Source organism: Sycon ciliatum, chromosome 8 (genome assembly GCF_964019385.1).
Source record: "Sycon ciliatum chromosome 8, ocSycCili1.1, whole genome shotgun sequence".
NCBI lineage: Eukaryota > Metazoa > Porifera > Calcarea > Leucosolenida > Sycettidae > Sycon > Sycon ciliatum.
The window spans coordinates 27,900,121-27,913,826 of record NC_088650.1 but is presented as its reverse complement, the minus strand read 5'-3'; the positions used below and the strand labels follow the sequence as shown (position 1 = coordinate 27,913,826).

The 13,706-nt window shown below is 48.1% G+C and overlaps 1 protein-coding gene and 1 non-coding gene across 3 annotated transcripts in view; both read left to right on the top strand.

Annotated features, from left to right (window-relative positions):
- The window catches only part of LOC135822572 (uncharacterized), a 36,189-nt gene that overhangs the window by 21,105 nt on the left and 1,378 nt on the right, over window positions 1-13,706 (top strand). For both annotated transcript variants that reach the window (XM_065335374.1, XM_065335373.1), the window contains exons 22-30: window positions 129-306; window positions 597-683; window positions 1,625-2,437; window positions 2,596-2,667; window positions 3,929-4,015; window positions 4,884-5,021; window positions 6,172-6,216; window positions 6,584-6,862; window positions 8,041-8,125. In XM_065335374.1, the coding sequence (XP_065191446.1) occupies window positions 129-306; window positions 597-683; window positions 1,625-2,437; window positions 2,596-2,667; window positions 3,929-4,015; window positions 4,884-5,021; window positions 6,172-6,216; window positions 6,584-6,862; window positions 8,041-8,125 (1,784 nt within the window). The remainder of the gene's footprint in view (window positions 1-128; window positions 307-596; window positions 684-1,624; window positions 2,438-2,595; window positions 2,668-3,928; window positions 4,016-4,883; window positions 5,022-6,171; window positions 6,217-6,583; window positions 6,863-8,040; window positions 8,126-13,706) is intronic.
- On the top strand, window positions 4,761-4,842 carry Trnal-uag (transfer RNA leucine (anticodon UAG)). Its single transcript has one exon. It is a non-coding gene; the product is annotated as a tRNA-Leu (tRNA).

Below are 13,706 nucleotides of genomic sequence, written 5' to 3'. Positions count from 1 at the left end.
TACACATAAAATAGGTGTTATGATTATGAAAAAATGAGTGTTCATTCTTGTAGGCAGTATATTCTTGTATACGACCACACTATAACCGATACGCACTGTACATGGGTTGTCCTTGTGTCGTGTTGCAGTGATCTACTAGCCTGTGCCAGCATGTTAGCAGATAGAGCAGAGGAGCCAGCACCCGACAGTGTTCTGGAGTGGCTGGCGCAGATTGGCTTGTTGCGTTACTACCCCGAGCTGGTGGACGTTCCCGAGCTCAAGTCTAAAGAGTCCGTCTGCCTGTGGTCGGACGACCAATGGACAAAGGTATGTTGTGTTTGTGTGGGCAGATATATCGTGGACTAATGACCTGCTGTTCAGTAACCATCCTGCCTGTACGCATTCTTCTTCGGCATTGCATGCGTTGAAGGGGCAGGCTTGTCCTGGTCTCGGCGAGCACCTGCATTCAAAGACGACCTGATGATGTTGGTCAGGTGTTTTGACTTTGCCTGCTCAGGCACACAGCCGCGGGGTGGGCCCGGTTGGAGGTGTTTTTAGCCCCTGCCGAGTTGTCTTCATGACTGGGTTTACTCTGTGTGTGTGTGTGGTGTGCTCAGGTTGGGATCACTAAGATCGGACATCGGCGTCGATTGCTGGCGCATTCCAATGACATCAATGTCTTCTCCATCAACCACCGGGCCATGGTGAGTGCCCTGCCACCAACCCATGTACACTGTGCACTGAGACACTGCACCTACCGGTGTACTTTCCGGAGTAAAAGCCACATTCAGATATTTTGTCACGAATACCATGCCTCTACCCTCTTTACCACTGTTAATTTGATCATCGGAGTATAAGTGCGGCTTACACTCCGGGGAATACGGTACATTGATATGATTCTACCAGTGTGCTATAGGCTGTTAGCAGCTGGCACAGGAATTGGATGTGTGGCTGGTAGATTTGATCCCTAGTCACTGCGCATGCCACGGTTCCTGCAGCTGAGGACTTTGTAGGATACACAATGGCTGCAAGTGTAAATCTGGAGATACTGACACACACACACACACACACACACACACACACACACACACACACACACACACACACACACACACACACATACAGTGGATGACTGAGAATGTAAATCTGCAAGCGTGCCTTAGAGACTTGTGCTGCGGCTAAGCTGGCAGTGGCACCATATTCTACACTGTTGAGGGAGTGCTGGATATAGCCCTGGTCTGCTGATCATGATGGATACTGTGACGTGAAGTGGTGTGTGCCGCATGTGTGCGGTGCGTTCCTTGTCGGACAGGGTTTTCTTGTCACTGCCTGCTTACCAATCAATTCTCTTTGCATGACAGTTGACTGAATGTTGTATCACGGCAGCTCTGCCAGTGTGACGTGCTGATGAGCCAAGTGTTGTCAACTTTTAAATCAACGCCTGGCCCATCATTGATTCTGCAAGCTTGATCGAAAGCTTGCAGAATCTCGTATCCAAGCACCCGGTTTGAAAACCTGATATAGACTGTCATTTATGAAGGTTGAGACTAAAAGCATTATATCTGATGTACCTTGGCCCTGTTAGCCCTGTTAGACTTAGCTGTCTATATGTGCATATTTGTTTGTCTGTTTGATTCCATTACAGGATGCCCTCAAGCCCAGGAATTCACAGGGCTCCATCAGACTGTCGAAAGCGCACTCCTCATCCTCGTCGTCGGAGGTAGAGCCATCGCGTAAGAACTCCTTGTCCAGTGCATCCCAGGACAATGGTACGATAACCAGTGGAGCAAGCAACAGGTCGTCTGGCCGACGGCCTTCGGCGCCCACTGATAGAAAGCAGATACCTGAAGAAACAATCGCGGACCCGACGGAAGGCCGCATTTCAACCGCACCGGCACAGCGCAGCACACCCATACCATTACCCCGCAGTATGAGTTCTTCGGCGATGCTGAAGTTAGGTGTGGCCAAGCCTCCTGCCACGACCGCATCAACAAGTACAGGCCACGTGGCCACCAAGACACCATTACGCAAACATCAGAGCTCTCCTAAACTCACAACAGTTACAGCGACCCCACCGGTGATACCACCCAAAAAATCCGAATCGGCACACGCGTTGAAAGTTACCCGAACACCTTTGCAGAAAGGCACTGTTTCTCCTTCAACGTCCGTGTCTTCGGGAAAGAGTTCTCCCAACGTGGAATCCACCTCAACTTCTCAACTAAAGAAAACCGAACCCGACCGAGAGGAGGCAAAGTCGTCGAGAAAACCTAGGCCTGAGGCATCGCGTTCAAAGTCCCGTGCCCAGCTTGAGGCGTCAGCACCTAGCGATGCTCGCCGGGAGAGCAGTGCTGCCCTGAGATCGCTGGGCATCGACGGTGAGCGTTTGGACACGGTGCACGGGACATGGCATCGAATGAAGAAGGAACTCTCCGAGAGCGCGATGGAGTATGAAATGAAGGTGAGAGCGGAGTGAGTTTTCCGGCGCACAGCTCCAGAATGATATTGCAGACTATGTGAATGCGTTTTTATGCATGCTATGCATGTGTTGGCTGTCTGGACCTACATAATGTGTCCGTGTGTGCACGTGTACATCTATATGTGTGTTGTTTTATACAGTACCTTGGCAGCATGATCGTCTTGCAATTCGAAGGCTCCAAGACCACTGAGATGGCATGCAAGCGTATGCGGGTTAGTAGCGGTGCAATGGCAATGTGTACTCTGCTAGTCTCATCTGCAGGGGAACGGTTTCCTCCAGTATGGGACATGGTTCCATACGCATGCACAAATGTACACATGCATGCATGAACGTGCTCACTCGCGAATATGCATGCACATACACGCATACGCAGACACACATGCACATGCACACACGCACGCACGCATCGTCAGGCGAAATAGCACGTCATCGTACATTTGAGATCAGCGGGAAGAAGATGACGATGTCCACTAATTTAGTATCTGTGCACACGAATCTGCTGTGTGTGTGACTCTGTGTGTCAGCTATGATATCATCTTCTGTGGTTCCATGCCTAGTATGTACGTCTGAACCATCCTGCAAAGTTTGAATGACGTAGGTTGAGCGATCGCTCCGCGAAATATACTTTTTGAAATTCTCTTCATAGTATATCTTCCACCATTGAAATTTCGAATTTCTTCAAAAAAAGTGCTGAGAGGGGTGGCTTGCAACCTCGATATGGCTTGTTCCAGGCATGCTTTGGAGCCATCTTCTGTTGAAGTAGTGGCGGGGATCTGCCCTGCAACTGCTACAACAAAAAATGATTCGATCTGAGAAAGGGTGAGACCGCGAATCTCGGTTGAATATTGAGTATTTCAAGCCTTTTCACGACGAAGATGGAGTTCTTTTTGGAGATGGACGTCGCGGCAAAGGACATGGTGTCCGACGTCTGGCGTCTGGTGAAGCCAGGGATCATTTGTCCAGTCAGGTCGGCAGCCTAACCATCGGTAAGCTTGTGTTTGGATCCCGTTCTGCTCGATGTGGTAGATCACAAACAATTTGATATCGCACAAATACATCTCAGCATCGTGCGTACGGTATTTTATATTCAGAAAATCCCAAAGTGTCTCTGTGTGGCCGTCCTATGCCACGAGAAACTCCAATCAGGCTCCTATGTCCTCTGCCTTCATGATTGAATGTCCACTTCGTTTGAACAACGAACACAACAATCGAGGACGGCTTTGCAATGAAAAATACAGCTATACTCGAGCTGAAAAAAGAAGAAAAAAACGTGCTCAGGATGAGACTCGAGTACACGCATACTCTCCCAGCAGGTGAAACGCAAATTTTTGTGAAAAATGCGTGACGCCGACTGACCAGTAATTTCGCCTGACGGCACGCACGCACACCCACCCACACACACACACATCCACAAACACACACTCAGTTGATATCCGTTTAAAAACTGAACACATTTTCTTGCCCCCAATGCAGCAATCCACCGCACAGCTGTTCAAGATTCCACGGATCATCCTCCGCGTTAACAACAAATCAGTTGCCTTTCTGGATAGTGTCACTAAGGTAAGCCTACATTGTTTACTCTATCCCAGCTGTTGACGTGCGCTGTGCAATCTTGTTGATAAGAAGGAAAGGAACGTCTTTCCAATGTGCCCAAGGTTGTGCCTGCAGTGCTGGGTGTGTGTGGAATGTTGCTGCATTGCACAGGGAAGATCTAGTGAAGCCGTTCCACCTCCACCCGATTGATACAGGGGCGTAGCACTGACGTTGGCCCTGGTGGTCCGGCTGGATGGGGGGGGGGGGGGGGGTGTCCTGCGGGAAAATTTTTGAAAGTAGGATGCAAAACCCTGCATTATGGATACTGTTGGCATTGTGTTAAAAAAAAAAGTGGTCCAGCCAAAGCCGGACCGGCCGGACCGGCTGCTACGCCCCCTGTGATGAGCAGGCCGACAGCTGCTGCTTATCTGTTTATCTACGAGGGAAGAGCTAACCGGCTTTAGTTTGATTCAAGAACGGTCCCACCCATACCTTGTGAAACTAAAAATCTGATATTGTGTATTAGAGAAAGAAGGAAAGGATGCATTGAAGCCGGTTATGCCAAAGGTTGTTTCTGCAGCCCTGGGTGTATGGAATATTGCTACAGGGAGGAGGAACCAACCTTAATTTGGATTCAAGCAGCCCAAAGCTTTGTCCCCCGCTTGTCCTATCATACCATACTGTGGTGGTCGCCGTTTGGCGAGAATATGCTTATTAGCAAGGACACAGAAATCATGACAGAATGACCGATGTTGTCCTAACCCGTGTGCATTGTAGCGTGGCCGAGTGGTCTAAGGCGCTGGATTTAGGCTCCAGTCTCTCCGGAGGCGTGGGTTCGAATCCCACCGCTGCCAAAAGTCATCTTTTTTTCTTTTCTTTTCTTCTTTTTGCGCAGAACGTACTTCAGGAGCATGACATCACATGTGTGCTGTACGTCAGTCAAGATCCAGTAGAGCTGAGTGTGTTTGGTTATGTGACTCAGGATCACACTACCGCCAAGCACATTTGCCATGTGTTCAGGTGCTTTGATTCGGTGAGTCAGTGCCGCAAATGAACGGTGCGCGCGGAGAAGGAGGAGGGGGGGGGGGGGGATAGTTTTCCGTATCACTTTATGTACGTCGCTAGATACGTGTTGTGCATGGGGCATAGGGAATCCATTTGAAGTCTCTGATGCCCAGAGCGACTGTATGTATTATGGGTTGAAATATCCTCAGCCACACCAAGAGTACATGAAAACCAGAGTGTGCAGCGCGGATGGGTTGCTGTCCCGGCGGAATTCCGTGATTACTGTAAAAGCAGAAATTTTCGGTGGTGTAATATTTTCGGTATTCTCCAAAATCGGCGGTTCGGTGGAGGGAAATTTTCGGTAAACCCGCTTTCCAGGTACTAGTACTATACCGACATTTTTGGTAAAAATTTCGTCACCGAAGTTACCGAAAATAAAACACCACCGAAAATTTCTGCTTTTACAGTACATCATTTTTAGTGATGTAGTGCGTACAGGCAGGATTCAAGCAGGTCTCTTTCTGCACAACTGCAGCTCAGTTGTACGCACTACGCCATTTCCCGCCTCAGATCTGCGCCAAATATGATGTAATCACGGAATTCCGCCGTGACAGACACCCATAGTTTTCATCTACTCTTGGTCACACCTACCGACTGGTGACATTCCTTCAGGGATGACATGATGTTCCTGGCGCGGCAAGTCAGATCGTCTTGTAAGAAAAGAAAAAAGAAGAAAAAAATTCGACGGGTTTGCGTACCGGGCAGGTCCCTGGGCAAGAACCAACTTTCCGCTTCCGTGGGACGCCACCACCCCATGATCAGGCGTCAGATGCGGCAGGCATGCGTAACCGTTGTCCGGGAAAGCTCTGATTGTGGGCAGAAGTGGCTACTCCAACGTATGGGTCTCCCGAGCCGGGCAATGCTGACAATGCCTGCATGGTCTTCTTTCAGCTCGGTCCGGTGGTGCTGATCGTCCAGCTGTTCTCTGTGTTCGCATCACTGGATTGGAATTTGTTGTGTATATTGTAACCGGCCAGTCGCCTACTTGTGTCTGTAGCTGGGAGCATACGGGTCATGCATGCCTGTTCTTTGCAAGTATAAAAGCTATCCGTGTTTTCGTGTTATGTGATGGATGTGCTGTGGGTGCTTGTGTCTGTCCTGCACATGTATGCCATTAGGCCATGGCGGATGAGATAGTGCTGACGTTCGGTCACGTATTCCAGGTGAGCCAGGCATGCTGCTGCTGATGCTGCTGATTCTTCTGATGTACCACCCGACAATGCTGCTTACTAGTACTGCATACCTTTAGGCAGTACCCATACTAGTGTAACGGGAAACACACACATGCACACACATGTGCGCGCGCGCGCGCACACACACACGTGCGCACACACACACACACGCACGCGCACGCACACACACACACACACACACACACACCATTAGAATCTTAATAATAATATTCAGTGACTGAAGCAAACAACTATTGATTTTAGCGAGAGGATTGTTGAAGATTTCCCTGCTAATATTACCCATATCCGACAGTTGATAGCGTTCTTTCTATTGGGCGGCGGCTACATTTGTGCACAGATTGCATTTGAGAATATGAAGGAACTGCGCCGGCCGTCCTGCACCAGCTGTGGCACTCGCGGCTCGAAGTGTGTCTGCCCTGAGCAGCAGGCAAGCAGCGGGCAATCGCCGGACATTGCTTCCAACGGCCGCAATGCCTCGCCAACAGCCGGCAAGAAGAAGCCACCGCCCAAGCCAACACGTGGTACCCGCAGTGTTGGTGGGAGCTACATGGACCGACCCAGCTATATGGATCGGCCATCGCTCGGCGCCTCGTCTGCAAGCATGGCTAGTGAAGACGTAAGTCGTTTGCAACTATCACGGTATCAGTGTAGTGCCGTGCTGCCGGTAGCATGTGAAGCTACTGTCAGAATGCACGGTGCTGTCACATCAAATCCCTCCTGTGGCATGATTGCGGGGTGAAGCAGGCGGGAGGGGGTCTTCACAGTGCTGGACAGTTTCGACGCTCACGCAGGGCCAGTCATTCCTCACTCGGACAGTGAGGGTGCAAGTCCGGTTACGCTTTGGTATGCATCTCGCAGCATGGCAACCTCTCAGCAGATGTTTTAAATTCAATCTGCCCGTGTCCTGTAGTACGAGGTGAATTGCTATTTCTGGACATTGTACATTTCTGGACATTTCGAGTGAAATAATTTTCCGTCGCGTGTAGAGTCAAGTCACTCGAGTTTATGAAGTTTTTTCTTGTTGTAGTTGACAGCTGGGCTGTTGTAGTTTCTCCTCGTGTCGGTGCCTTGTTGATTGCCTTTGCTTGTGCGGAATTTCAACGAGTTTTGTGGTACGATGTTGCGCGAGAATTTTGAATTTTGAGTAAAATAAGAAGTAATGGACGAATCGTTGGCTTCCCCATAGGCCATGTGCACTCCACTTCAGACACTGTACAGTCTTGGAACTGGTGGCTGGAAGTGTGAAGAGGTCAACTGCAGTCCACCAATAGAAAAACAAACAAAATGGAGCAGTATAGGATGCTGACGCTATTTTATCTTCATGTCCAGAATTCCATACACTGAAATTTAGGCCAAAAAATTCACCTGTCAAAAACGTCCTGCTATCAAGTCTCTGGGATCACACGTCACTTATTTGGAAAGATGAAGGATTAGGCCATACAATAGATACAAAAAGATATGAAAAATGTAAAACACACAGCCAGTGGGGCTCTATTTTTTTTATGTCCAGAAATTGCTGTTCACCTCGTAGTAGCACACTTGCACTGGCACTGGCACGCTGCAGTGCTTGCATCGGCACTGGCATGCTGCAGTGCTTGCAGCATGCCAGTCATCAGCATGACCATGCCAGATTTCTGACTGAATTTTTTTGTTTCGTAAAAATTATCGATAATGCCCGATGTCCCCTAACTTGCGGTGCATGCTCGCAGGACCAGTTGGCGTACGCTGTTGCACCAAGCTATGGTGTAAGCGCAATGCGTCAGTTCTGTCTTCTGCGTGTCCGTATGTGTACAGTCATCCATGTCGTCCATGCTGGCCTTTTCACCGCCCAATCGCGGAATGCTAGAGCAAGACACAACCTCACTCAACTCCTCTCAGAGTAAGGCCTCGATTAATACTAGTGCACATTTAAAGGGGAAGTTAAGGCAAAAATCAAAATTTCACCAGTTATAGTCTTCGAGGTGCTGAGTCGAATGGTCGTGGTCCGAGGAAGCTGAGACGCTCCCTTCCTACTTGAATCCCAATCGAACTCGCGCACTTCCACCGAAACTGGGTGACTGCGCCCTACTACAGTCCATTCATAAAAAGATGGGCTCTGGCTCTGGCTCTGGCGAGCTCCCGTATTTGGCGGTTTTTCGTGATTTCATCGTACACAGTGCAGTGCTGCGAACTTTGAAATTTGAAAAAGGGTCCAAAAAGGGTGCCTGAACTGGGGTTCGAACCGCAGAATGCACTGTTGCCAGGCGGGGTCAAACGGCCTGGATTTTGATGGTTTTCCCAATTCTGTGCTTTTGGGGCAAAACCTGGCCGAAATCCTATTCTTGCTATGGCTTGCTTTTTGGACAAAAAAACTTTAGAAACATAATTGGAAGAGGATTCCATAGGGGATTGCCAAAAAAAATTCTAAAAAAACTCAAAGTTTGACCCATTTATGGCCAAAAGCTAGAAGTTCATTTTTTTCTGAATGGACTGTAGATGGGGATTTGTATGCAAAATGTCACTAAAGGCGCCATTTCGTTCTTATAAAAGCACAGATGACCGCGATTGGCCCATATATTGTAGTCTTTTGGACGCTGAGTCGACTGGTTTTGGTCCGAAAAGTCTGCGAAGCAGCGTTCCTCCTTTATTCCCAATCGAACATGGTTGAACAAGCGGTCACGTGCTCCTGCGTACACCAGTCACCTGGTCACCGTGCCTGCAGGGTACAACTTGCTAGCCTGTTTGACCTTTTTTGGGTGCAGTCCTGTCACTCGAGTTGAACCTTGGTGTGAAAGTTGTCGCCTGCTGGCGTGGTGACCAGGTGATTTCGGCACCCAGGAGCACGTGACCGCTTGTTCAACCATGTTCGATTGGGAATAGAGGAGGAACGCTGCATCGCAGCCTTTTCGGACCAAAACCAGTCGACTCAGCGTCCAAAAGACTACAACATATGGGCCAATCGCGGTCATCCGTGTTTTTATAAGAACGAAATGGCGCTTTTAGTGACATTTTGCATACAAATCCCCATCTAGTAGGGCGCAGACACCCAGTTTCGGTGGAAGAGCGCGAGTTCGATTGGGATTCAAGTAGGAAGGGAGCGTCTCAGCTTTCTCGGACCAAGACCATTCGACTCAGCACCCCGAAGACTAAAACTGGTGAAATTTTGATTTTTGCCTTAACTTCCCGTTTAATAAAATAAATATGAGCCGCAATCAGCGAAAACGACCCTTAGAGGTTTCGTAATTTTTTCGAGAAAAAGGTCGATATGTGACGTGAAAGTATTTTTGGTCATGTTGCGAACAGCGATCGCGAGTCGAGTTCTTCTTGCTTGAACTTGAAGTAAGTTGAAGTGGTGTCGAGTGTCGATTCAAGTGTTCTTTGGTCTTTTCGTGATGGCTGCAGACGCCAGAGCTGCTCGCAGAGCACGGCGATCATTGTGCACAGCTCGAGTCTGGTCAGGGGTAGATGATGTAGTAGCTGCTCAGCTTCAGAGCGATGATGAAACATTTTTCGGCTCCGACGTCGATGTCGACAGTGCGGCGGAATCGGAGCCGTCATCGCCTGCTGCGAAGCGGCTCAAGGTCGCTGACGACTGGTCAGAGTCAGAAGACGAAGAGTCGTCCCCTGACATATCATCCGAGTCAGAGGCTAGTGATGGCAGCGACGTCTTGTCGTCGGCAGGGGAGGAGGAAACTGAAGATGAGATCGTGGAGCGACTCCACGCTGGATGCAGCTGCAAAGATGCTAATCATTTCTCTGCGATCGATACAGCGGACGTCAAGCAGATTCGAAACCAATTTCGAGGCGCTTCGCGAAAAGACAAGGACACATTTATCCTTGGTGTCTTGTCTGGCGGTATTTTCCTGGATGATCAACCCCCTGCTCAAGATTCTGAAGCAGCACGTGAGCGGACTAAGTTTCGCTACCTGGTGTTTGGTCACACTGTGTGTCGAGATGTGTTTGCATACGTGTACAAGATTGGTTCAACGCGTCTCAAGCGCCTCCAGAGACTGTCTGGCCAGAAACAATGTTTCCCCAATCCTCATGGTAACATTGGTGGAATGCCATGGAATGAATGCAGTGCTGTGGCGCGTAACAGAGTCGTGGAGTTTGTTCGCAACTACGCTGCTGTGTATGGCTTGCCTATGCCTGCTGCACCCAGGGGCAGAGCGAACAATGCTCCAACCTACCTGCCAGCCAGTGAGTCGTTTGTAAGTGTGCACCTTGAGTATTGCAATGCGCAGGATGATGAGGAGCATGTCAGTTTCTCCACCTTCAGGAGGATTTGGAAGAAACACCACCCTGATATTAAATTTATGAAACCACGGGAAGATGTCTGTGCACGCTGTGAGCAGTTTCGCAACAAGCTGCGTCATTCATTGTCTGAGCGGGACAAGAAGCAACTCACTGAAGAGTGGCTGACCCATATCAATCTTGCCAAATCCGAGCGAGAGCACTACAATAGCTCCATTGCCAAAGGAAAAGACGACCCAACGGTACTGACACACATTACCTTTGATTTCTCTGAGAATTTTGTTCTGCCGCAACATAGCCGTCAACCTGGACCTGTATATTTCAAAGTCCTCTTCCGTGTCAACGATTTTGGTATCATAAATGAAGCTGTTCCGGAACAAGTGCACCATCTATTCCATGAAGGTCAGACGATAGGGCCAAACAACACAAAGAGCCATGGCCCAAACAGTGTGATTTCTATGCTACATGCTTACCTTCAGTCGCACTCACATGCCAAAGCGTTGCATGGCCATTGCGACAACTGCTGTGGACAGAATAAAAACAAATCAGTAATGGCCTATTTGTGTTGGAGGGTGTTGGCGGGACTAGAAGACGACATCCGGCTGTCATTCATGATTGTCGGCCACACTCGGTGCTCAGTCGACGGCGGCTTCGGTTTGGCAAAGAAAAAGTATAGATCAGCCGACTGTGACTCGCCAGCACAACTGGTATCAACCATAGAAGCATCAGCAGTCCAAAATAAGGTGGAGCTCTTTTCGTGGGAGTGGAGAGACTGGGATACGTTTCTGAGCCAGAAATTCAAGAAAATCATCGGGATTACGAAGTTCCAGCATTTCCACTTCTCAAAGGCCCACCCAGGAGTCGTGAAGATGAAGGCCAGTGCAGAGGGAGAGGAGGTTTCTTTGCCACTTCTAAAGGGTGAGGATACAGCTGTGGATGCAACCGACCTCCCAGACGTGCTTGCAGCTGGCGGTTTGTCAGAAGAACGCCGGAAGTATCTTCTCGACAATGTTCTTGAATTTTGCCGTCCCGAAAATAGGGAAGCTTTCAAGGCCGCTCTTGGATAATATCAGTCTGAAGCGCTCTTCAGCTAATATGTGTCACTCTACCTACGTACTGCACTTTTTCAAAAGTATTCAAGCTGCCCACACACCTTAGAATGTTGAATATTCATTGTCCATATACATCATATACATACAATGGACCAATTTCAAGTACATCGTGCATATCTGTGCAGTAAACCTGGTTTAGATCGGAATATTTGACTTTTTTCTGGCTCAGGGCCTTCAGTAGGTATGTCTCAACAAATTTCTGACAAAAAACGAATTTTGAAAATTTTGACCCTAAGGGCTGGTTTCGCTGATTGAGGCCCATATATAAAAAATAAATAAATGTAGAAAAGAAAAGGACATAATTATGGATACGAGTTAAGAGTAACTCTCCATCACTGTAACTGGATACTATATACAGTCAGAAAGTGCAATAACTAGGCACAAAGTTGACAGAGTACTGAGACATTCGACGTCCTGACACCTAGCTACATCTCCGTAGCACTAACCGACAGCCGGTTCAAGGTTATGAAAAGACCAAAGAGGGGAAGGCAAGCACAACGAAAACGAGCAAAAGCTACAGTCCCAACGGAACAAAGAATGTCGATTGTTACTGGACGATGACGAGACCAGTACGATATTTGACAAAGCAGTCTAACTACAATTCGAAGCAGCAAAGCAGCTAACCACCCAACTTGGGTGGGTCATAAATATCAAAGATAAGTAAAGAAAGGGGGAAGCTTTGTCGGTTAGCGCTACGGAAATGTGTTGAAGCTAGGTGTCAGAACGTCGAATGTCTCAGTACTCTGTCAGTTTTGTGCCTAGTTATTGCACTTTCTGACTGTATAATTATAGTATCCAGTTACAGTTTTTTTTATTGTATTTTATTATTTTACTTGGGCATTCCCAACAGACCCAGGTCTTCTTACGGGGTGCCCAAGATGAATGAAATCATTAAGTTCCTGGCGAAATGAATTGGGGATATGATTTGTGCGAAGGGATTCGGGAAGCGCATTAAAGCGGTCAGCACCAAGGAATGAAATAGATCTGTATCCAGCTTGAGCTTGCACAATGGGTAAGGAAAGGGAATAATTGACTTGGCCGCGGGTTACTCTATCTGTGTGAGCGCAGTCACGGCGAAGGGAGAACATATCAGAGAGGAGTGAACTGCAGATATTGTGGATGCAACGGAACACGAAGAATATGGACTTAGTATGATATATTTTGTCTAAGCTAATTATGTGGTATCGCTCGAGCAAGTATGATGTTCGCGTGAATGTGTCATGCTCAAATATGCATCTAAGTGCTCTCTTACTTATGCGTAGCAGCTGATCCCTCACATTGTCAGCGAGGCAGTGGACGTAGGCATTGCTGGCGTACTCGAGCTTGCTCTGGACTACTGACAAGTAGAACTGCCTTCTGGCCTGGACAGCTTGGTTCCTCCTTCCACGTTGAAAAGCACCTAGTTTCTTTCCGATGTCTTCCCTGAGGGAGTTAGCGTGGGCACTGAAACTTAAAGTTGAATCGAGAGTACAGTGATGGAGAGTTACTCTTAACTTGTATCCATATGTCCTTTTCTTTTCTACATTTATTTATGGCTCAACATCCGAGTTTCAAAAAATAAATAATTAATTAATTAATTAATTAATTAATAGTGCACATGTAGGAAAGCCTACGGCACTGCACCAGCAGCCGTTTGCAAAACGTTTTGTTTCCCCGTGAATTCCACTCTGCTGCCACCATCACAGTATTTTGCTTCCCTCTTAGTCATGGCTCTTATACCAGCGCGTGTGTGTGTGTGCTTAGGTTCATGCTGGTCGACACTGTCAAAAATACATCAATAATTATTAACCAAAGCTCCGCATCTGGTTGCGAAAGCAGAATTTGTCAACCATTGGAGTTGCGATCCGCACACTGTGTCGCTGCAGCCAGTGCATGATATCAGAATTTTAGTATTTACAGCATTGCGGCATTGATTATGACGTAAATGACGCAATTACGCCGTCCTGCACACGTATGTGGAGTGGCGCATTCTGGTTCTTGTAGTCTTGGTGCTATTCTTAGTGTGCCAGTTGTCAACTTGTAATGGAACGGCAAGCATGCACGAGCGTATGGTCGGTTAAAAAAAATTATTTCTCCCACATCGTCCTGTGGCCAATGTTAGCATTGTCACTGTTG